The sequence below is a fragment of the Diadema antillarum genome, unplaced genomic scaffold (genome assembly GCF_040938485.1).
Source record: "Diadema antillarum isolate AM-2024a unplaced genomic scaffold, OU_Dant_1.0 scf00000107, whole genome shotgun sequence".
NCBI lineage: Eukaryota > Metazoa > Echinodermata > Echinoidea > Diadematoida > Diadematidae > Diadema > Diadema antillarum.
Window position 1 is genome coordinate 1,403,276 of NW_027270996.1, and position 25,225 is coordinate 1,428,500.

General features: G+C 39.5%; 1 protein-coding gene across 1 annotated transcript in view; it reads left to right on the plus strand.

The window, feature by feature from the left end:
• LOC139719244 (A disintegrin and metalloproteinase with thrombospondin motifs 6-like) overlaps nucleotides 1–25,225 on the plus strand; it is a 152,617-nt gene that overhangs the window by 122,135 nt on the left and 5,257 nt on the right. The window contains exons 8-17 of the mRNA XM_071630673.1: nucleotides 4,630–4,735; nucleotides 6,498–6,632; nucleotides 16,925–17,066; nucleotides 19,042–19,152; nucleotides 19,854–19,999; nucleotides 20,641–20,704; nucleotides 21,797–22,045; nucleotides 23,312–23,516; nucleotides 24,172–24,335; nucleotides 24,669–24,807. Coding sequence (XP_071486774.1) covers nucleotides 4,630–4,735; nucleotides 6,498–6,632; nucleotides 16,925–17,066; nucleotides 19,042–19,152; nucleotides 19,854–19,999; nucleotides 20,641–20,704; nucleotides 21,797–22,045; nucleotides 23,312–23,516; nucleotides 24,172–24,335; nucleotides 24,669–24,807 — 1,461 coding nt within the window. The remainder of the gene's footprint in view (nucleotides 1–4,629; nucleotides 4,736–6,497; nucleotides 6,633–16,924; nucleotides 17,067–19,041; nucleotides 19,153–19,853; nucleotides 20,000–20,640; nucleotides 20,705–21,796; nucleotides 22,046–23,311; nucleotides 23,517–24,171; nucleotides 24,336–24,668; nucleotides 24,808–25,225) is intronic.

Below are 25,225 nucleotides of genomic sequence, written 5' to 3' on the forward strand. Positions count from 1 at the left end.
TGAATATATTGTCGAACTTCTTTTCATCTTTTATTGTTAATGACAACAAAAAATTATCTGGCAATCCCACACAGGAAATAAAAGATTCAAAATGAAATTGGGATAGATGACATTCTGTGAAATAAGATTTAAAACTGGAGCATGTCCATTGCAATGAGTTATTATTTATTTATTTGTTTATTAGTTGTTACCATGTTCTCCACTTCAACTTTCCCAAACAGCTAGTTTGAAAAAGTAAACAACTGAGCAAAGTTTTGGTTAAAAAAGTGAAAACAAAACAAATGCTCAATATCAAAAATCACTTTGGAAAGAATTTACTCTGTAAAGTCCTTCAAGAAGAACAAGTCAAAGACATTTTGCGTGCAGCACATAAATACTGGCTGACATTACAGAGTGGAACAGATCATAGCTTGTATCCTCAATGCAGAAATGAGCTCCTTGTCTACAAAATTTTGCCAAATTCAGTCTTTATCCAGTGCTGAAATTTGTAAACAGTCAATGATTTATCCTGTTTAAGAAAAATTTGTCCAGGATTTCTGGACACAGTGACACAGTGGTGTCAAAAAAGAATCAAAAGCAAAATCTTGGAAATGTACAATGCCTGCATCAATGCATGCTGGATAAGTACTTGTCTGTAGCGGAAATCCTGCAAAATACATCGCTCCAAGTAGAGCTGGTTAAACTCTTTCGAGTGTCCCGCTCTCATACTTTGCTCTCCAGATGGCGTGCCAAGTTCGGGTGTTGTGGTTGTGGTTGTTGTTGTTGTTGTTGTCTTGCTTTTGTTATTCAAATGCAGTGGTGTAAAAATCGGTCGATATCAAACAGTACAAGTTTGCACTGTCGGGTTACAATTCTTGATAGCATGTGGTTTTGACTGTTTAGATAATCAATATTTGTTTATGAACTTGATGATATGGTTTTGTGTCTGGTGCTATGTTTGCACGAATTTAATTGCAGAAGACCACAAAGTCTTAGATACTTTCCCACCATTTTTTTTCCTTTCAAATTAAATTGCTGTAAAATCACTGCGTTAATTCAATCGCGGCTATCATTTGGACTGGATCTAGGGAGGGATCTGTCTATTCTTAGCCGTGGGGCAGGTTGTTATGACAGGAGTTTTGTTGAAACATGGGATATTAATTAGTGCAGTGTGCTGGGAAAGGAACAAACACATTAGCCCAGTACTGTCTGGACGTATTTTGGGTACCAGAACAAACCTTCCTCCATGACACTGGAGCTCAAATCGTCGGGTAGCTACGTAATGTGGCATTCAAGGATAATCCGAATCTCGAACGAGAGGTGCTGGAAGAAATTTCGAGGTGTGAATTTCAGGTGCTGCGGGTCTTTCGTTGACCCATTTCGGAAACCACTTCCTCTAACACTGGAGATGTACATAACAACTTGCCAATGCCATAACATATAAAAACTTGCAAGTGTCTCTACATCTGTATGTGATTATCAAGTTGACGGGTTGAGCCAAGTCGATGTAAAATGCATGTGATATATCCAGTAAAAACTACATTGAGTTTGCTGACATGAACTGCAGATGAAACCTGCCTTATGTTTCTTGTATAGGCTGTTTGTCTTCTTCCCTTATTCACTTACCATTATTCCACTGACAGGTAGGCCTAACTTAGTGGATATTTTTTTTTTGGGGGGGGGGGCAAGTTGAGAGAAGAGATGTAGACCTACACTACATAGTATTGAAAATAATCCATAGAACATCATGTACTACAATGATTACTGTGATGAACATGGTAAGGAATACACTGTTGCAGATCAAAGGGATGTATGTGGAAATAGAAATGATGACTGGAACTGCAGTAATTGTTTACTGTAAAAAAAAACACAACTTTTTATTCTCTGTTAATTCTAGAGTTTGGTTGTGAGAGATTATTTTTTTTTTAACTTTCAGACAGGACTACTCACGGCTAAGAGCCTCCAAATGAAACGTTGCAGATGAATGTCTTCAAGTTTGCGAGCAGGTTGTCAGAGTATAATTCTCGTATTTATTGAGAGACGCACAATTTACGACCATCAATCTGCGAGATAAGTGCATATCATTTAGAGTCATGCCGGCGGAAAGTGCTCAAACGAGAGGTGGGAGTGGAGTTAAGACATCTTTCCATCACGCACCGCTTTCATATCTTTCCACAAAAAAAAAAAAGCGGGGGGGGGGGGGGGGGAGGGGAGGGGAGTGGAGGCAGAAACAGCCCAGTAAATCTTGGCAGGATGCCGGTGTTACGCAGGAAGAAATCTTGACAGCCAAGAAGCCAAAGTGGTTAAGGACTAGTTATCTTTCCGATATTTTCCCCCCGTTTTTTTCCGTGGTCTCTCAAAATTCGCTCCATGTCACGAAGTGCATGCATGCACGCAAAGATGGCAGACGACATTTAGCAAAGGGCTTCATGTCACGCGGCTATTCTTTTCTGGACTCTATTCTTGGTTCATTCAAGGTATCGGCTGCCAACGGAAGCCTTGTTCAGCATCCCACGATAGAGAGAGATATATGGGTGGCTTTTAGAAGTATAGCCTTGTAGTTGCGAGTGGGACGTATTACATCACATTGTTTTCAGGGATGAATCGTGCATTCGAAAAGAAAAATATCATTTGTGGAGCCTTATGATATTTACCACAGTAGATCTAGATCTTATTGGAGATAGATGGTATGTCAGTGCTCGATGCTGTAAAATTGTGGAAAAATTGCTTGTTATGCAGTGGTTGATGAATAGATTATGCCATCTTTAAAATGATTAAACAATGTGTATAATTCTTGAGAGGATATCATAAATGAATTGTTTTGGAATACCGTATATGTACTTGTTGGATTGACAGGATTTGTAAATTGCATTGTAGATTTCCTATGTGGAAATGTGCCTTCTACTGGCATTGTACATGAGTTGGATCATTTTAGTAACCGTTGAGGACGGTTTGATTTTGCTACAACACGCATTTCCCATAGACGCTTGCCTGAGTATACTCGGGACTCGTCCTCAACGGGTTAAATGTATTTTTACCATTAAGTAACACAGACTGAAACTAATATAGCATGATACAGATATTATGATATCAAATTTCTTTTCTGTATCATTATTAACATATTCATCACATACTGTATCAGTACCATATTACTTAATTTAAAATGGTAACACTCATCCCCCACATTCAAATCAAATCAATGTTTGATTCTGAATGATGTCCAACAGTACTGATACAGTGTATTCCTATAAAAACGAACAAGGTTATAACGAAGTAAAAATCTAACTTGTTGAGGACGAGTCCCGAGTATACTCAGGCAAGTGTCTATGGAAAATGCATGTTGTAGCAAAATCAGTCCATCCTCAAGGATGCAGCTCCAGCATTATCAGCTCTATGTTCTTTATTGTTTATTTGTTCAGCTGTAACGAAATTTCAATATAACGAAAGAAAGCTGCTGGTCCCAAGCACTTCGTTATAACCGGAGTCCACCGTTCATTCTTTATGTAGGTGGCTTTATGTAATTTGTGATACCAAGTCATGAATCTCTATGGCAAAGACATATTTGCCAGATTTTCAGCTCTCCTTCGCGCAGGAATTTTCATAGGAATACACTGGATTTTAAAATTATTAACCAATAAACTCCTCATGCTATTCTTAATACACAAAGCCGATGCCACACTGTACCAACAGGCTTTAGGATGTGCATAATATATGATGTAATTCATACAAGCCAATTTGGGGATCAGATTTTTTTTTTCCCCCTCTGGCAGTAACGAAGCTTTTCCTGTCCGATTTCCTATAGGAATTAGTGTTTCATCAAGCCCCTGATTAGCTCACTCAGGAACAGTGTTTTTTTGTTGGATTGCGTGCTGCGTGGTTTTATGTACATGCAACTACCTAATGAGTGATTTATTTTTACCTATGGGGGAAAAGAACAGTAAAGCTTTATTTGTGGGTTTATTTTATGTCTTATATGCCTGCCTGCCAAAAGCCTCCTTTCATGTTTGTGAGTATCATGTGTTCAAAAAGAAAAAAAAAATAGATGAATGAATATGTGGGACAAAAATATGACCAGGTTGGCAAGATTCGGTTTAATTCCCGTGATCAAGTAAATTGTGTAGCTCAGTGCTGTTTACTTTAGAGTTGAAGAGTGTTAAGCAGTAGTATGTTTGTCATTCATTTATAACTTTTTGAAGGAAACATGAATGAATATGAAAGCTTTTGTAAAGATACTGGTATACACTGTATGTGTACAGAAATTGATGACTTGCATTTTTCCTGCATTGAGTGAGTAACATCCTTGTGAACACTCACTCTTCATCAAGTCTTCCAGTTTATGATATCCAAACTCTAAATGTATATATGAATAGTTTCATTGCAAAATGGGCTAAGCACCATTTTCAAACAATTTAAAGTACAGTGTATGTCTATCGTCAGATAGAGCAATATCAAAACCTTTCTGGTGATACCTCATTTGTAACACAACAAGGAATATTTTAGAAGTCATGATAGAAAAAAAGTCCCATATTTTTTTTATCATTTTCTTGGTTTTTTAGCAGCTTTAACCACAAATATCTCAACTTAACAAGAATGGAGTTAGCTTGTTTTGCAATAAAACTCTTCATACGTGTATTATCTCCCTTCCCTCAGGTCTTGCTCCTGTTGGTGTGATGTGTCGTCCAGACCAGAGCTGTAACATCAACGAGGACACCGGTCTGGCCACGGCTTTCACCATCGCCCACGAGATTGGCCACAAGTGGGTACCTCTTGATGACTGTAGGCGCGGTCAAACTGACAAAAGATCGAGAAGTTTAAGATCGCGATCTTTAAGAACTCGAAGTTTTGCCAGTGTGAACGCAAATTTCCCGCAAAACTTCTCGATCTGTTTGCGGGCGATGTCTCTGAAGCGCGAGGCCATTGTCATGTACAGATGTGCATTGTTACGTCACATCACTAGCCATCTGACGGCGCACTCTTTCGCCATCTTAAACTTCTTGATCTTTTGCCAGTCTGACCGCGCCTTATATGTCATATAAAAAGTTTTACAGTTTATATTTCTCTATCTGTCTCTCTCTCTTTTTCACACACACACACACACACACACACACACACACATGCTCTGTCAGTGTTAGGAAGCTAAAGAGGAGATCGTAAACAGCAGAAAAAAATGAAAGCAATGCTATGCATCAACTGAATAGATAATGAAAATATGAATTAGAAGGACGATTTACATATATTTCCCACAAATTCATATATTTCCCACAGAGCACCATGGGGTAGCTCTTTTGGTCAAATTACCTCTTCATCCATAGAAGAGCATGTTTCAATTTCTACAAGCATTGTATTTCACAGTTTATACTGCAATACTGCTCTTCCGATACGTCCTCTCTTACCGTGAGTATAGCCTGTTGTAGCCCTCCTTCAGTAGTGTAAAAGCTCTTGTTCTGATGGTACGTTGGAAACATTTGCAGCCCATTGGGCGTAAGGCGCGCAGGGGAACGATCGCACCACCACCTGTTGCGGTGGTTTCCTTGTGAGGAGGTGCGGTCGCCTACTGCGAAACAGATCCCCGAATCCTTGGCACCTGTAATACCTGTTGTCCCACTGACTACGAAAGATGTAAACGTTTACAAAAAACAAAAGTGTGAATCACACTTCCAGAAAAGTGATTCACAGTCAAAATGGCACCAACAGACTGGGGGGGGGGGGGGGGGGCGGTGGGGGAGAGAGGGACTTATAAATCAGTTAAATGGGGCATGATGACTATGTATTCCTTTTTCATTTGTTTATTTATTCATTTGATATCATCACATCGCAAGTCAACCATTGAGCTGGACACAAATATTATCTGGAATAGATCATTTTTTTTTTGAAGTGACATCCAAAAACAAACCAAAAAGAAATCAACCACCACGTGAAATCATTGTAGAGTTATACCCTTGGTACCAACTGTAATAGCAATGTAGAGATTGAAGGGAAATGGGTTATGTTTGCCCAAAAATGAACAAACTAGACTTTAATGATATGCTTACAAGCAAGACAGTAGGAGAGTTGTAAGGTCATAATATCAAAGATGTACGATTTGCATACACATTTATGACTTTAGTTGATGAAACAAGTGAAAAGTTTAACCCGTTGAGGACGGTTGTATTTTGCTACAACACATATTTCCCATAGACGCTTGCCCGAGTATACTCGGGACTCGTCCTCAACGGGTTAAAAAAGCTATACTGTAACTGTGTGATCTTAACCTGTTGAGGACACTTTGATTTTGCTACAACACGCATTTCCCATAGATGTTTGTCCAAGTATACTCGGGACTCGTCCTCAACCGGTTAAGTTACATTGCAGTGAACATTCTCATCATTCCTCTTGTTTGATTTCACTGTGTCAAATATAGCCAACATGAAGGTTCTGTAGCACTGCACTTTAACCAACTCTGTTTCCACTTGATTGACACACACTGATCTTTTTGCCTCCCTGTTCCTTCCTCTATGTGATGTTCTCTCGTGGAGCAGTTTCGGCATGAAGCACGACGGGGACGGCAACGCATGCGGGACGCGGGGTGGAATCATGGCCGATCAGATCACAGAGAACAGCGACCCGTACTCGTGGTCCGAGTGCAGCGCCCACTACATCACGGCCTACATCGAGTGAGTATTAAATGGGGTTGGGGTTGCAGAGGAATACGACTGTAGGTATTTATCAGCATCGTCATTCCTTACCCACTCGTCTTGGATATCATTTGTTTGTTTGTTTACTTAAGGTGTATTGTTGTCATGGGGAACTAGAGTTAAATGTTTTTTCAAAGAGCATTTTGGAAACTATTAAAACACAAGAAACAACACACTTCATCGGTCATGTTTCACATGTATGCGTGAAGCTATTTGGTTGAGAACATTGCGGGGAAAAAAAAATGTTAAGCAAGCATTTTTTCTTTAGACCGAAGACATAATCTCGTTAAGTTACAAATTCTTTAAATTTCCCTCACAATGCCTGGAATTTTGCTCGAGAGCATGAATCAGGTATGTGTAGATAATGATCTTGGGAGTGTTAACAAGTTTATCTTGACAGGTGGTGTAAGACACACATGAAAAAATAAAGCAGAATTGTTTTTTTTTCTGTGTGTTTGTGCACGTCTTTCCCTAAACTTGGCTTGTGAGACACTGTTTTGCACGCACATCCAACTAGAACTCCTACGCTTCTTGGCTGTTTTACTGTATTTAGCATCACAGAAGACTGGAGTATGTCAACAATTTTTTTTTTGCCAAATATACTGCTGGCTCCATTGAAAATACTGCTCTACCCAAAATGTCAATTTCAGGAAATGTAAAAATACTCTTTTTCACACAAATATACCTTGTCAGCCCTCAGAGTACTGCAGTACTGTTTGCACATGTAAGCTTGGCATCCGTGTATAAACTCTATACCAGCAAATGAGGAAGCTTTTTTTTTTTTTCATCTCTGATGTATATCATTTTGTTTTAGTTTATTTTGAACCAACTTTTTGAAGAATGTTCCCATTTTTAGAAAAATCAAAATAGTGCTGTATGCTCTACATCTCTAGTGTTCTGTCTCGTAGAGCATAATTTGTACCAAATTCTTGTCTTAGGGATGTCTTTAGGCCTAGTTAGGTGATCCGAGTATCCTCTCGGATCACCTTCTGTATCTGTACGGATTCTTTTTTCTTCTTCTTTATTTCTCCTCAAAAGTTGTGCAGAGGTTAGCTCAGAAAGTCCGCTGCCTGTCAATTTCAAAATTATATCATGTATGCATCATGTCCCAAAGACGGCAAATCTAATGTATCATTGTGATCAGTCGACCGTGACGTCACTATGACGTCATTATATGAAAACACATTCTCAATCATATCTCATTAATGAAATAGAATTTTTCAATGAAATTTACGTCACATATATTTAAAGTTATGCGCATTCTACTCATGTTCTCAAAATTCATATTTTCTCTTAAAACGTGCGCGTACGCGCGCGTTGAAATATTTGTATGCTCAAATCGAGCTCAAAATTTTTTTGCACACGTTTCAGACCATTTGGAGCATTTTTTGAAAAATTGAAAAAATCGGACGGACGCGTACGCGCGCGCGCATATACACACGCACAGCTCATATGCAATTGAAATTTCCAGTTTTTTCACTTTGATCGCATGTCTGAAATGTCAAGGAATATTTATACCACGTTTCAAGTCAATCCGACTCAATATGACGTCATACGGGGCCGTCAAAGTTGAAATTCCGCGCGCGCGTCAATGGCGATATACAGTGCAACTATGCCAAAAAACTGCCAATTTTAAATCCGATTTTACTCGTCAGGATGGACGGTGACCCCCCATTTTCTTGACATATATTGAAAGCTGATGAGTTGTACATGTCATTTCATGGGTAGGCAATGCTGACAAAATGATTAAAAGATATAAAATTTCTTAATAAAGTAAAAAAAGTAAATTTTCAAAATGACGTCATCAAATTACAAGTTTACTCGAGCGTATCTCACTTATCCTCTGCCAATTTTCTCCCATATTTCAGTATGTTGTAGCTTATGAAATGTTCTTTCATTAATGTTAAAACAACATTTTGATTGGATGACGTCATCGCCTCGTAAAAATGGATTGAATGTATCCTTGTAGAATTTGACCAGTTTACGTGTTATCTCTATGGGAGAGCAGTTTTTCTGGCAGTGAAAATTGACATGACTCTCTTTTTCGAGCACTAGCTCACTTTTGCTTCGGTGAATTTTTCCCAGATTTTAGTATGTTGTAGCTGAGACTTTGGGCTATCGTAAATGTGCCCTTCATTTTTTCATACGACGTCGGCATCACGTCGAAAAACTTGGTTGAAAATGGCACGTGGCTTCGATGCAGCGTCATTTTGCTTAATACACAGGGCCTATGGAGCATGAAATAGGTCATTGCATAGCGCATCCGACTCGTAATCCTAAGGTCCCTGGTTCGAGGCTCACCCCTGCCAATATTTTTTTTCCATTTTTTTAAACACTTTTTTTCTTCTTTTTCTTTAGTTAGTCTTAATCTCCCTTCCTAACTTTATCTTTTTCTGATTTTTTTATGCTTCTCCTTCAAATTTCTATAAAATAACATATTTTTTTCTTTATTTTTCTTTCTTTCTACTACTTTCTGTGCAATAGATGAACAACAACAATGGCTATCAATCCCATATTTTGCACATGTTTAGTTCATGTCACGTACATTATTTCATAAAATAACAACTACTTGATCAGACACCATCTTGGGTATGTAAATTAGGGTCAAAGGTCATAAATGTTTCATCCTGTATCTTGGTGAATACATGTCCTATCTTTCCCATATTTTGCACACACAAAGACCATGTAACAAGGATCATTTCACAAAATAACCACTTTTTGCTCAGATGCCATCTTGTCTGTGCAAAGTGGGGTCAAAGGTCACATGTACTTCTTTTTCTATCTTCGCTATGACGTGTTATCTCTATGGGAGGGAATTTTTTTAGATGTGAAAATTGACATGACTCTCTTTATCGAGCACTATCTTACTTATGCTTCGGTGAATTTCTCTCAGATTTTAATATGTTGTAGCTGAGACTTTGCAGTATCAGGACTCGAATCATTGATAAAAAAAAAGATCGGATCACCTTAATTTGTCAGTGATGACAAATTACAATCTCTAGTTGTTATTGTTTTAGCAGGCACTGCATGAGCATTATTACACTGAGAGAGAGAGAGAGACAGACACACCCACACAAATACACATGTATAAGGCATGCAGTGGACTCATAAATCATTCAGGCTTCTGTGCGCTTCCTTTTGAGTCCATCACCTTTTACTGGATGCAAGATTCCCTGGCATACTGGGAGAAAAGATATCTGAAGCATGCCTTGTTGTTCAGAGGGAATGATAGATTTGGGAGTCAAGGGTGCGAGGTTACGACCAAGGTCGTGACCCCTATTGCCTGGCCACGAGCCACCGTTGCACATGTCAGGGTGTGAATGAATGAAGCACGCCCAACGGGGAGGGGGTAAGGGGAGGGGGAGGGGGTGGAGCTCTGACCCCCTGCTTTTGTAAATAAAGAAAAGCAGTCTGTTGTTTGACCCATATTTTGGTAGGAAGGTAGTGGTCAGCTCGTTTGGCGAAAGAACTTGTTCCTTGACCGGGCCATTTGAGCTCTGTATATAGCACACTTGGATTCCAGTAGACATGGTGCATATACATCTCAGATTGTGAATGTAGGACATACAAGTGTAGATAATGGTCATTAGCAATTTGGTGAAAATGAGAAGAATGTTTTGGGCTTTTCGATCTCTTTGCCTTCTCTGTCATTTCTCCTGTAGTTATGAATAGGATTTCTGTGATTTAAAAGTGTGACGGCACATATTTTCCACAAGCCCAAACCAGATTAGAGATGTTTTGGGATGTCATTTATTGACCGGTCTGCATCTTCATCACATGAAAAAAAAAAATGTATCCATTTGCATTGCAAAAAGTGACTAGATTCAGGAGAAGAAACAGAGGCATAAAGCTTTCCTCTCTATGTGTATTAATATGTGTCAGCAGAGGGGAGTGGACTTTTATTGGGATGTTCTGTAAGGGACATTCTCCAAAGAGTCGCTTGAAGCATTGAGGAGACTGCTCTCAAAGTCATCAAGGAACTTTTATGAGGAGCATGCCCAGGGAAAAACAAAAAAATGAAGGATGATTAAAAAGATTCTCCGAGGATGACACAAGGGAAAATATTTATAAAACTGTCAATTAAGTGACGGACAATCAATGGCAAGGGGGACAAAAAAAAAATAGACTTGAAAGATGAAAATAGAAAGGCTCAAGAAGAGTAAAAGTGGGAAAGAGAAAATTTGAAACAGAACCGAGTCCCTGAAATGTCTTTAGCTGGCTCCGTGGATGTAGGGGAAGGATGTAGCGGAAGGATGGGAGTGGAAGGGGTATTGGGGTCAAGTTGAAGCTGCGGTCAGTTTTCATGGGGGAGAAAGTGGGTGTGTGAGAGAAAGAGAGGGAGAGGGAGAGAGAGTAGAAAGATGAAAATTATTCTTGGAGACCCGATTTCATTCTCTGAATTGTCTCACTGTGGAACTTTGACCCTCCCTGTCAAAACATGTCAAGTTTGGACCTTATTTTTAGGAGGATGGAGCAGGCACTCTTGAGATGGGCGGTGGAGGGAATGAAGGAATTGGGTCACAGTTTTTTATCTACCAGAGCACACGTGTGACACTCCCGTAGTTTTTTGTTTTACAAGCAGAAAGGTACAAATACAAACCTTTCACAAAAACAAAAACTCAACAACTTGTATGTATACATGCTTGCTACAAAAAAACAAACAAAGGTAACTGTAACAATTTTTGGTTGTTCATTTTTTCTCACACATTCTTACTCGTGTAAATAGTTTGGGGTGACATTGGTCAGGCGAAACAAAAGTAACAGGAAATATTTGAGGATGCAAGTTTCCCCTCTGCTTAAAGTGGATTGCATCCTGAACAGGTGTTCATGTACTTGTAAATATCTGCTCAATGGACTTTAGATGAGCTAGTTAGTGTCCGTCCAATCACGTGGCTAGATTTCCACATAGTGCTTTGTCACCCAATTCCCCAGATTTGGTAGTTGTCACTGACAACCAGGAAACTTGTCAAAGGCTTGCATGACGACGCAACAGTTAGTGCACACAAACCAGAATTGTTGATATCACAATTTTTTTTTTTCAAGTTGAGCAGCTTCATTGCAAAATTCATTTTGAGCTCCTCTGGGCAAATATCCTTTATTGTATGTACTATTTACATTGTAAATCATTAGTAGACTTGTCAGTTATGATAAGACATAGGGCCAAGTAGGTATACTTTGTGAATTGGTCATTATTTTCTTGTCGAATATGCTGGGGGTGACACAACATTTGCTCTTGTGACAGTTGCTCAAGTCTTATTTTCTCCAAGGACGAGTTAGTTAGTGTTAGGGTTGTGATAGGGTTTTAGGTTTAGTTTGATGTGAGGATTACGATTAGGGTTAGGGTTATGTTTGTGGGTAGAATTTTGATGTTTGGCTTAGCATGCAGATAAGTAATGGGAGCAGTTGTCGCAGGAGCAAATGTCATGTAACCATGGGGGGGGGGGGGGGTGAGTTACATACATATTTTATTACATTTATTTCATTTCCGGAGAATAGAGATTGTTTGTTAGTACACTGTGGTACCGTTTACAGTGAGTGGGCACTCATTTCTCTTTATGAAACTTTGGCCAAAAGTACACGGTTGGGTGTTGATTAGTGATCGTGGTAATTAAGTTTTGGTGAACTTTCAGGGTTCACAGCCTACCATGCATAAAGTGCAAGTTTGATTGACTCTGGCATAGACAAAGGGCTTGCTGGCATATGTTGGGTTTTTTTTCCCCGCCCAAGTGAACATTGTTGACACCCTACAAAAACAAAGAGGGCATGAAAAGGTTCTTTTGTTCTGCAAATCTTTGTAGTTGTGCATCATGTTTTTAATTGGATTGTGCATGTTAAGCACAAGATTTTTCCATGGAGGGATGTTACTTGCAATAATGATAAGTGTATGTGGCTGCTGTAGAATTTTTTTCTTTTAATGTGATGGGATTGTCAGTGCTTTCTGAAAAAAGCAAACAAATCATTAAACTGTGACCCCCCCCTTTATTCATTTATTTTTGGGGAAATTTATACAGGGTATAAGAATTCTGGCCCACCTTTAAAGGGATGCACATTTTATCATTCTCTTGGATGCTGTGGTATAAAATCTCATGAATGTATTCCATGGGTCTGCTGTACATATCTTGATATAGCTGTATAGATATACCTATACTTGTAGCTGCATTGTAAATCATTGTTAACATTCCTTCACATAGATCTATGCCTTCATAGAGACACTCACACACACTTAAACACACACAGACAGATACACTGTAGATAGAATAGGTATCTAGGAAGATAGGTAGGAACAGAAGTTTTATCATTCTTTGAAATTTTTAAAACACTATCCAATCATATTTTAGGACAGTTGTACAGTTTAAGCATACTCTGCACAAGGCCAAAATATTGCAAACAGATACTCTACTGGTATAGACACAGGTCATTGCTGCAGCTTCTTATCGGTAAAAATCAAGGTTGAACTTGTGGTCAACTGAGAAGGTCAGTTGCAGGTCCCCCTGGGTACCTCCACGATGGCCCCATGGAGGACAAACATGGCCTTAAAAGAGGAAACAGTGTTTGTCGAGGAAGGCATGCCTGTGATCCAGTTAATTTTACAGCAACACCTGTGCATTTACAGTGTCGTATTCTCTAAGGAATGCCATAGCAGGTATTCGCTTGAAGAGTCATAACTGTAATGATTTACATTTTCCAGAGTAGTTGAACCTCTGTTTGCTGTCTCCCCTCCCACTTTCTACACACATTTCCTTGTAAACCGATTCTATAAACTTTTTGGGTACTAGGGACTGAAGGTCAGAACCTACTGCTTGTGCCGCACACAGTACAGAGAAGGTACACAAGCTTAAATGTGGGGCAACAAGCCGACTTGTTTTAAGCATGGTTACTCGCCCCAAGCAAGGTACCTCGGCAAGTTTAAACCATGTCACCTTGTCATTCCTGAATGAGCAGAAAAGATGAATTTCAACGTGTTGATCTTTCCCTGCCTTGTCCAAAATAGAGTGCTTACAGATGAGTGTGCAAGAGTCGCCCTCTTGCCTTATCATCATAAACAAGGTGCCTCAGAGAGTTTTCGACAAGTCACCTTCTTGCCCTAAAAACTAAGCTCTGAGATGAATTTCTACAAGTCACCTCCTTGCTTCAAGTTCAGGCTTCCCGTACAAAGGCACGAGCACTACCCCCACACTCCTCTGGGTAGCAGCCCATCAAAATTCTCCAGCGTGTGAAGGGCGCGGCGGCGCGGGCGGCGGGGATGGTAGCCAGAAAGCTGAGATTTTCGTAAGGTCAAGAAGTGATTGATTACCTGACTTTGAAGAGAGTGCCTGCCATCCAAGCTATAAGTGATGCCTCCTCGTTTCTCTCTCCCCTCCATGCATCAAGGCTATTTGTTGATGGAAGCTTCATATATCAGCCGCCTATTTACCTTTGCCAGTTGATATATTTCCTAGAAGTGGGTGCAAAGTGTTAAAGAGTGAAGAGCGTGCTTTCAGTCAGAAAAAACGAAAAGAAGAAGAAAAGAAGATGAGAGTGGCTTCATCCACGGACCACCCTTGAGCTGGGTGCTTCAAATTCTTACCCTGTTCAGACCGAGTTTACCTGCTAGTGAGTAGCTGAACCCCCATTTAACTTGGAGAATTTCAGTGGTGGGTGACACCACTCAATTTCTTCACCTACTCCTTGTATCTTTCAGATTGAAAGGCAATGAAATGTGAAGAAGCATTCTTAGCAGAATACACCCCAGAAGAGGATATAGATATCAAATGGATGTATTGCAATGACTACAGTATAGAGAGAGAGAGATGAATGAGAAAAGATATATACGTAGATTAGGATCAGAGAGGATTAGAAGGTAATGATGAATAGACAAGCTGACTGGACAGCCAGTTACAGGACAGCGAGAAACAAATACTGTGTGTATGTGTACTTGACATTAACCCATTGAGGATGGTTTGATTTTGCTACAACACACATTTTCCATAGACGCTTGCTCGAGTATACTCGGGACTCGTCCCCAACGGGTTAGAAAGTTTGTTTAAAGTCATGGACACAGAGTGAAGAAATGTGGATGAGAAGAAAAGGTGAAATCAGTAGCCAGAGTGATGGATGCTATTTTTTTTTTCCACCAAGTAAATTGTACTTAAAATGGTGCTTTATATAGATTGCCATTGATTTAGTCTCTTTAAAATCAAGCCATTTAAACCCACTGTGAAGAGCAGTGTGGCGAGACCATTCTAGTCTTGCGTGACCTCACCGCTGATAGTGGGCACTGAATTCTCCATGGAATGCTTGCCATGGAAACCCCACCAATCCTATTTCACGCATTTCCTCAATGAATATATACGTACATATAGAGAGAGAGATATGTTGCACTGTAAGCTGTGCTGATAAAGTTCTGCTCTGCGCTCTCTGCTGTAATTGTTAATTTCCCATAGTTTCCAGACAATGCCGCTAAGTGACATTTATTTCTTACCGATGTCTGTAACATCAAGTTGAACACAGGGCTAAGGGGAGAAAGTGGATGCTTTAACATTTTACCACATATCTTTTATCAGTGTGACTTCATGAATTTAAACGTAACTACAGCAAAATTTAATTTAATTTTTTTTTTTTTTAGCAAGGGAACAATAAAGAAAGATGCATTTCTTGTGTGCATGTTTAGGGTACTTTTGTATGATTCGTTAATTCTTTGTATCTCTTGATCTCGTCTTGTTTTTATGCATTGCGACTCTATCTCCTAAACAGTTAGACATGGCTGATTATCTGTATCACATTTTGAGAAACTATGATATTTCTTGAAGATATGCCTGTGTTTTATTAGCTCTTGTCCTTTTTTTCAGTCATAGAACTTACCATATCCATTTTAAAGAGCCACTCTGTACAGGCATCTGCCGAAGTGAATAGGAACCTGTAGAAATAAAAGTACATCTCCCTTTGGAAATATTTCCTTCTTGTTGTCTTGGGAGGGGCAACTGTTGATTAAGGACACATTTTGTTCTCATTTCCTTTGGACTGCAGGCCTGGATTTTATTTTGCAACTTCATAGTGCTTTCAGAAACACATACTTTTATGTATGATATACAATGTATCTCTCCCTGTGTATGATATATGTATCTCTCTCTTTTTGAATTCCCAGGTTTCTCTGAAACATATGTTATGTCTGTAATTTCACAGTGTTAACTGAAACACATATATTACTATGTTATATATCTCTTTCTCTTTGACTTCACAGTGTTCTCTAAAACATATGCATTTGCATGTAAAGCATCTCTCTTTCTTTATTGACTTTATAGTGTTCTTTGAATCATATGAAAATAGACAGGTATATATTTATATGTTTATATGTAATGTTTGTCTTTCTATCTCTCTTTATTGACTTCACAGTGTTCTATGACACACAAATAGACAGGTTTTTTTATATGTTTATATGTGACCCTGCACCACAAAACACACAAAAAGTTGCCAGACATGGATTTTTAGTTAAGGGAAGATTCTGAAAGAGCAGACTCTAAGCTTTACAATGATGTATAGCTCAAATGAAATGGACTCCCCTAACCTATGTAAATATTGGAAAGAAAGAGCACACTCTGGAAAAGTGTGAACCGAGAAAAGAGGCTCTGAAGTACAGGGTCTATCTGTCTATTCAAGCGCTTAATCTTTACCAAACCGTGCTAGCTGTGCGATGAATGTGACAAAAAAAAAACGGGCTTAAACCACTGGAGCAACAACAGTGAAGGGATTATCAGATTAAGTTGCAATTAAGCATGCTCTATTAACACATTCTTTACATGATTACTGCCAACTTTCAAAGCAGTAGCATTATCGCTTCAAAAGTTATCAGACTTGAAAGTGAAGAGTGTGCAAAGGATTATAAAGTAATGAAAAGGGGCCTCTAAGACATACCTGATCTCACTACTTCACACAAAAAAAAGGGTTGCAGAAAAACTGCTAAAAATGCACTTTCCCAATCATTTTATGATCCCAAACTTAAGAATGATATAGAACAAGGGTAGCTGTTTCAGATAATATGAAAAACTTAATATTGACTTGGTTGACCCATTTCACCTTTTTTGAGTCCTCACTTAAAATCAAGGGGTGCGACTTTTTGTTGGTTTTGTGGTGCACGGTCACATATGCAAAGTTTTTCTTTCTATCTTTCTTTCTTTATTGACTTCACAGTGTTATTTGAAACACAAATAGGCAGGTATATATTCATATGTTTATATGTAATGTCTGTCTTTCTATTTCTCTCTCTCTCTTCTCTTCCTGTCATTCATAAACAGGTCAGGCAAGGCTGTGTGTTTAGATGATGTGCCTGAACTAGCCGACTACTGGCTGCCCACTGCCATGCCGGGCCAGCTGGTGGACGGGAACGAACAGTGCCGCCTGCAGTACGGGACCGGGGCCAAAGCATGCAACACAAATGTGAGAACCACACACACGAGCAAAGTGAATTTGTATGTCCCTTTTGCAACCCTGAAAATTAGATTCCTTTCATAAGCTGACATATTGTAGAGGTATGATGTACATATGCAGGTAATGCCCACCTTTCCTCAGAATAATTAGACTGGAAATTTCTTTATGATTGTTGGGGAAACAATACTATATATTTCCAGTGAATTTATTCCCCCCCCCCCCCATGGGGAAAAAAATGTTATTCTCGGTACAAAAGGGAGCGTATTCTGTAGTGACATTGGGTTAGTTTTTCATTTCCTTTTTAACCCGTTGGGCAAGCATCTATGGGAAATGCGTGTTGTAGCAAAATCAAACCGTCCTCAATGGGTTAAAAAACTCCTTGAGTTGTATTACCGTAAGATTTTATTTAAAAAATGTCAGGAGATGTCATTCTTCAACCATGTAAAATCAAGAGACATTTGAAAAAGAGATATACCACCTTTAAGCCTGCTATTGCCGGTGGTGGCTTTGCTGTGTACAAATGTGAATGGTATTTGAGATGGTTGGTGATGAGAGTGTTAACCTATTCTCTATGACACTCCGAAATCTTCACGAAATTTTCACATTACCTACCCAGCTTAGCTTCCCATTGACAGTGATCTAAATTGAAGAGTGTGACAAAAACACATTGAAATGTATTCCATCCACACACAGGAAACTGGAAATGATAGCAGTGCTCTTACTGTGCACTCAGTGTTTTTTGGTTTGATATTGATGATTTTTTGATTTGATATTTGTAGGGATTCCAAAACAGTTTATCAACTAGAACTCATTTGAAGGGCATCGTGCCAAGATCATGAAAGTCGTTTTAAATTTCTTGCAAATTGACAGGGAAAAACATCATATTTTTTTTAGGTTTGACAGAGTTTTATTTTTAACCTGGATTTGACAATATTGATGTGAATGTAATATGAGTAACCGTGCGGGGTAAATTGCCTGCATCAACATGAATGATACCTCTCGTAAATACACTTCTGGGATTGGCATCTCGGGAGATTTTTATCAGCCCCGGTGGTTTCGGCCGTCACGCTGGCCCTCCTTGAGTTAAATATCATCAGCCTACTCATTCTCCCCTTTCAGGCAGTGCTTTACTTGTGGGAAGAAACATTATCCTTTTCCATTTGTCAGCAAACCTCCCAGATTTCATACTCGGGTGACTATCTGTCATAAGTGTTCTCGTCAACCAGAACCACAGTCCCCGCGAATCGTTTGTGTGGTACTTCCACAACATTGTGAGGAGTCGGTTCTGAGAGGCATCTTTATAGCCATCATCTTTTTTATTAGTCACAGCTCGTTTGTCCCGCGGGACCTACTTCGATGCATATAGTACATACATTGTAGCAGCCTTCAAGGTAACTTTACACGGCTCCTGGGCATACAGCTATTAAAATCCCATCTATTGTTGAAGGGAGTGGCTGACTTCGGTTTCATGCTCAGCTGGGTTGTTCTATTTTTTTTCTTCTCTCATATAGCCGAGGATTATCTCAATTCATCATCAGCAATGATTGTGATGTGCATTCGTTGACAAGAAAATTGTCCAATTGTACATCTTGCAAAGAGATTTAAATGACATGCTAGATTGTGTTCTACATGTGTTAATCATCCCATACATTGTGATTATTAGATTTTGTATCTACGTAAATCATGATTTCTCGTTGCAGCACTTTGCCGATGGTTTTCATTAAAGATCCACATGCTTTTTGTGTGTGTGCGATGATAATTGCATTCTTAAATGTTAGAATATCTGTCCTTGATGACTGTGATGTATGACCTGTGAAGATTTCAATCATAGATTCCCACATCTGTGTATTAAATCACATAGCAGTTGATTACATCATTAGGCCAAACTTTGTGGCTTCCAGAATATGTGTAGAGATAAAGATGGCCATGTCTGCGTTGTATGTAGTCATATAACAATTATCTTTGTCTAATTTTTGTTTTCCAGAATATATGTAGAGAGCTGGCGTGTCAGAAGCCAAACACAAGAGCTTGCTGGAGAACGGGTACCCCAGCCGCAGAGGGGACCCGGTGTGACACGCCTCATTTTGCAGAAGGAGTAAGTTTTATATTTCTCCCTATGGACAGCTGAATGGACATGATGTGCAGACTTACAAATATGTACTTTTCATGTCATTTTCATTTTGTCTTTCCACCTCCCCACAATTAGCAATGTGCGCTGTGATGGTTAATCGTCATCATTATCACTGTCATCATCACCATGACTACCATCATTGTTGATAGCCGTATCATCTTCCAGTCATTGATAGTGGGATGCACCATTTACTGTTATGACATCACCAGATGTTCTTTGTCATCCATATCATCATCCCTGTCATTGCCATGTCAACCCCACTCTATCTCCTCTATGTCCATCAGCGGTGTCACCGTAGCTATCCTCATCATCATCATTCCCGTCACTACCACTGTCATCAGTACAGTCGTCATTATCATTGTCATCATAGCGACCATCATATTACAATCATCATCATCATCATCATCATCATCATCATCATCATCATCATCATCATCATCGTCATCATTGTCATCATCACCATTTTCTTCATGATTTCCATACCATCACTGACTGTCTGTATGATTAGTATACTTCTACTGCTCTAGCTGCCACCAGTTTCACTCCATGTATATCCAGTACTGAACATGTCATGTATAGCTGCTACTCTATTGCTACCCAATCCAACCTTTTGCTACTACCTCCACCTTTAATGATGCTACTCCTGTGCACTTTTCCACCACCAGTGGTGCTACCTTGGGGACTGCGTCAAGTATGGGACCAAGCCCCAGGCGGTGGACGGCTCCTGGGGGGCCTGGTCCTCCTGGTCTGAGTGTTCCAGGACCTGCGGAGGAGGGGTGTCCAACTCGGAGCGACAGTGCAATAATCCAGAGTGAGTCGCAACATCCAGCCACGCCCGGTGACGATGGTTGCTATGTTGTTGAGTGAGGATGTGGTGACACTTTCACAGGTTTTGAGTGAAAATACATTGTACCATTTAATGGTGGAGCATTTGCTGATATTTGTAGTGATCACTTTTGCATCAATACAAAAATGTGTTGTCACTGAATATAAACACTCATACAAAAGTGAGGGCACAATAATCACAGATGAAACAAGTAGTGAGGAATGAGATATAAGAATATATTCATATATTATCAGAATATGCATGCATTTACAATGTAAGGCATAATTCAAATCTTGAAGGTGTGCTTGGTCTATTGTTTAACCCGTTGAGGATGAGTCCCAAGTATACTCGGGCAAGCGTCTATGGGAAATGCGTCCTCAACGGGTTAACCCGTGTCACCTCTCAGCTTTGTTTTGGACTTCACTCTTGATTGGATATGATAGAATTAGATCTGGGTGAATTTGCCATGTCTGGCTGCCTCTCTACAAACAGAATGTGTAGATGATCAGAAAAGGAGAAACTTCACAAATTTGGTTGAATACTTTATTGCAATCTTTATTGTCAAACTATATGATTCATCATTCCTTCCTCATGTCTCTTATTTTCCTTTTCTTGCTTCTTTTCAGACCAAGAAACAGAGGGCAGTATTGCACCGGTGAGAGGAGTAGATACCGTTCCTGTAACACAGATGTAAGTATCTCACACGTCGATGTCTCCTTACGGAATAGCTCCATCACGTTAGATAGGTCTACCTATTGGAGCAATGAAACAAGGACCTTTGACATTACAAACAATCACTTGACTTTCAAAGTATGTGCATCCTCTGATACAAGCCATTGTGACAAATTAACCCCCCCCCCCCCCGTAAATTTCTTCTTTGAAATAAGTGAGAGTAGATGAATGATTTGTCTACCATTTGTCTATGCAGAACATTTAGAATCTCTGGCGACAATAATTAGTAAAAGAAACGCAGCTTCATTATGTTTAATCACATTCTCCAGGAATAGTTGTGGGATTGGTTGCATTTGTGCTGCCCAAAGAATGCAAAGTCAATTGAGTTATTCATTGGTAATGATGGTTTATTAGAAGAAAGAGTTCACCATTAAAAGCAAAGCAATGAATATTTTGTATATTTATTCCCCAGCAATACGTGATAGGCCTCTATGTTCTTCTGATTAGTGTAGAGCACAAAAAAGAACATAAAAAATGCTCTTGACCAGTTGTTGTATTGCTGAGAAGGAAAAATAGCTGAGTGACATGAGTACTTTAAAGGGGATGGCTAGTAACCGATCAGTGGGAATCAGTGGGAATGCTGAGGGATGATAGTTCCAATCCTTGTGGGATTCATTTAAGAGTACATTATATATCTACTGTTGTGTGAAAATTATTTGCTTCAGAACAGTCTCATATTCAAGTAATGTGCAGATTAATGCCCCGTCACTGACCAGACACGCTAACCTAGAACATTAAACTGCACATTACTCGAATATGAGATCATTCTGAAGCAAATAATTTTCACACAACAATAGATATATAATGTACTCTTAAATGAATCCCATAAGGATTGGAACAATCACCCTCCAGCATACCCACTGATTCCCACTGATCGGTTACTAGCCATCCCCTTTAACCCCAAGTGTGCTTTGAGTACTGATTGACACAGAAAATCCCATAGCATTGTACACACTGTCCAAAGTGCCTGGTACAAAAAGGGTAATACATGTAATTAAGTTTAAATCAGTAATCTCTCACGCAAGCCTCCCCCTTGCCTGAACCATCCAGGAGTGTCCCGAGAACTCGAGGGACTTCCGCGCCGTCCAGTGCTCGGCCTTCGACAACGAGATCTACCACGGTCAGTACTACACGTGGGAGCCGTACATCGGCAACAACCCCGAGCCCTGCCAACTCTCCTGCATCTCCTCGGGGGGCAACCACCTGCGGCGCGTGCCCAAGGTGGTGGACGGCACACGCTGCTACCCAGAGCTCTACCGGCCCGAATCGCTGGACATCTGCATCAATGGGAAGTGCCATGTAAGTAGGACCTAAGTTTGGACTGTCCACTCTTTGTTTGTGTAACCATATTTCAATATGATTTAGTTCAACGTGAACTCGAACTCAAGCTCAACACAATGCTGCTCAATGCATTTGGATTCACCTCAAACCAACCCCACTCAACTCGAGCTTTTATTTCAGCCCAGCTCAACTCTGCTTTATGTAGTTTAACGCAATCCAATTTTTTGTCCATAACATTTTCATTTTTTATCAATTCATCAGCAATTGACCGATATGATACCAAATCAAGACATGTAATTCAGTAAAGGAATCATAAGATGATCAGATGAAGTGATGTTAGTAAAGGTTTAAAGAGTTATGATGAAATGATCATCATTGCTGTAAGGGTAGAATATCAAAAATTTGCTTAAAGGACAAGTTCACCTTCATAAACATAAGGATTGAGAGAATGTAGCAATATTAGTAGAACACATCATTGAAAGTTTGAGGAAAATCGGACAATCCGTTCAAAAGTTATGAATTTTTGAAGTTTTTGTGCAGTAACCGCTGGATGAGAAGACTACTGCAGTGTATGAATAACTTAGATGTCACATGCGTACAACAATATAAGGAAAATATAAAGAGAATTTCACAAAATTCCATCTTTTGAAAAAAAGGACACATTCCCCTGACTCGTTACCGACAAATGTTATGGGTAATATTATTCCCCCTGCCTTTAGAAAGAGGCAAGTCAAGTGCTCTTTTATTATGCGAAAAAAGTGAAAATATGTTGAATTTTCTTTTACATTTTCTTTATACTGTTGTACGCATATGACTCACAAGCTGTAGTAGTCTCCTCATCCAGCAGTTCCAACACAAAAATTTAAAAAATTCATAATTTTTTCACAGATTGTCCAATTTTCCTCAAACTTTCACTGATGTGTTCTACTAATATTGTTGCATTTTCTCAATCCTTATGTTTATGAAGGTGAACTTGTCCTTTAAAGCTGTCAAAATCTAGAATCTGGAAGCGCACCTCACGCTTTCTCAGTGTATTGAAAATAATTCTTGTTATGTGTCCTCACTTGCATTACAATCGCTGTTCAAAACAACCATCAATTTTTCATATACCCAAACACTTAGCTTCAAATCTTTTAAAATGAAGCACTGGCTTCCGAGCTCAAGAGACCTCAAATTAATACTGCTTTACGCATTAGCATCAATATTGAACTTCTTTTCCATGGAATGGCATCATCAATAATAATTTCTCTTCCACATTTTATCACGCCCTTCTGCTGCTCGCAGGCGGTAGGATGCGACAAGGTGCTGGGGTCGGAGGTCAGGGAAGACAAGTGTCGGGTGTGCGGGGGCGACGGCAGCTCCTGCGTCACCGTAGGCGGCCTCTTCAACGAACCCCTCGAGGTCGGCGACTACCAGGAGATCCTCACCATTCCTCCCGGCTCCGTCCACATCACCCTCCGGGAGTCGGCCATCTCCAGGAATTACCTCGGTGAGTTTTGCGGAAGGATGGAAGGAAGGAAAAAGTGTTGGCAGCAGACTCTGCTGTAACTTGCATTTAACCCGTTGAGGACAAGTCCCAAGTATACTCGGGCAGGTGTCTATGGGAAATGCTGGTTGTAGCAAAATCAAACTGTCCTCAATGGGTTAAAGTTTGTGTATCCCTTTTGCAACCCTGAAAATTAGATTCCTTTCATAAGCTGGTATGTTGTAGAGGTAGGTAATTCAGACCTTTCCTCTGAATAGTACAGCTGGAAACCTCTTTATGTTGGAGGGGAAAACAATAGGAATGCCTACTCTTGATTTCCAGTGAATTTATTTGGACCATCATAATCCAACTCTCATTGTCATTTAAAAGGCGGAATTCTCGAGTGACATTGATGTAGTTTTTTATTTCTTTAAAAAAAAACTCTGGTGTAGTAAAGGTAAGAGTTTATACAAAACGTTGGGAGACGTTATTCTTCAACCATTTTTAAAGGCATTTGCAATAAGTTGGCTCAAGTGTGATGCGTCCTACACAATTGTCCTCAGGATGGGGCAATAAGAGAGATTTAGATATTTTTGGTATCTTATATCCAGATCTCAATGAAGCAGTTTTTAAAAGCTGTGATAATGTATGAATGCCTTCTCATCCTACCTGTCCCCAGCTCTGAAGTCAGTTGACAACGATTACTACATCAATGCCGAGTGGATGATCGACTGGCCCAAGTCTTACGACGTTGCGGGAACCACGTTTGTCTACGAGAGACCCGACACGGCGCCAGAGTCGCTGACAGCCTTAGGACCAACCAATCAGGAACTTGTTGTCATGGTGATTATTCCACATTTTTTAGAAAATATATTTTTTGAATCTTCACCATATCACTATGCTTTTATTCATTCTCAATCACAATTGCATTGTTCAAAATGGCTCTGCCATTTTTCCTCACTTCATGCATTTGTTGTATTGTCAAAGTTACAAACAAACTGAAATAATGTTAGTTAGTTTGAATGGAAACAAGAAAATTAACAATAAGTTGCACTATTACCTGTCAGGTGTTAGAGTCCCCATTATCAATATCATTGAACTCAGCAATGTGGATATACAGGTGTATACTGTGGAAGATTAATGTCGTTGTGTGTTTCTACATTCATCCTCATGCAGCTGCTAGTACAGGAGGAAAACAATGGTATCCACTACGGCTTCAACCGCCCCGTAACGACCACCAACGAGGGCGACAGACAGGTCGCATTTACGTGGGTGAGAGGGGCGTGGTCGCAGTGCTCTGTTACATGCGCTGGAGGTGAGGTTGTCATGCTCTAATTGTATATCTTCTTGCTGTTGATTCTTATTGCTGTAAATAAAAAACGTGGGGAACTGATTTAATTTGCTCTTTAAATGTCATTATAATCAAGTTCACAAAATTTATATCATGTGGTTAAATATGTAGCAATGCAAAAATTGATTAATTATATACTTTTACCTAAATGATTTTTGATTGTACCACAATGAAGTGAATTGCACACATTTTTTAAATGAAAAAGGGAATAAGAAATAAGTTTTAGACAGACATAAAGCTAACAAACTACCAGGCAGACCTTTTTCACATGCTCATAGAAATGTGGACACATGTATTCAGTTGATTATCAAGTTTATAGATAACTCTTTTTTATATCTTTTTTATTGTTCTTCGAATTGATATATTGTATCATTCCATTTGG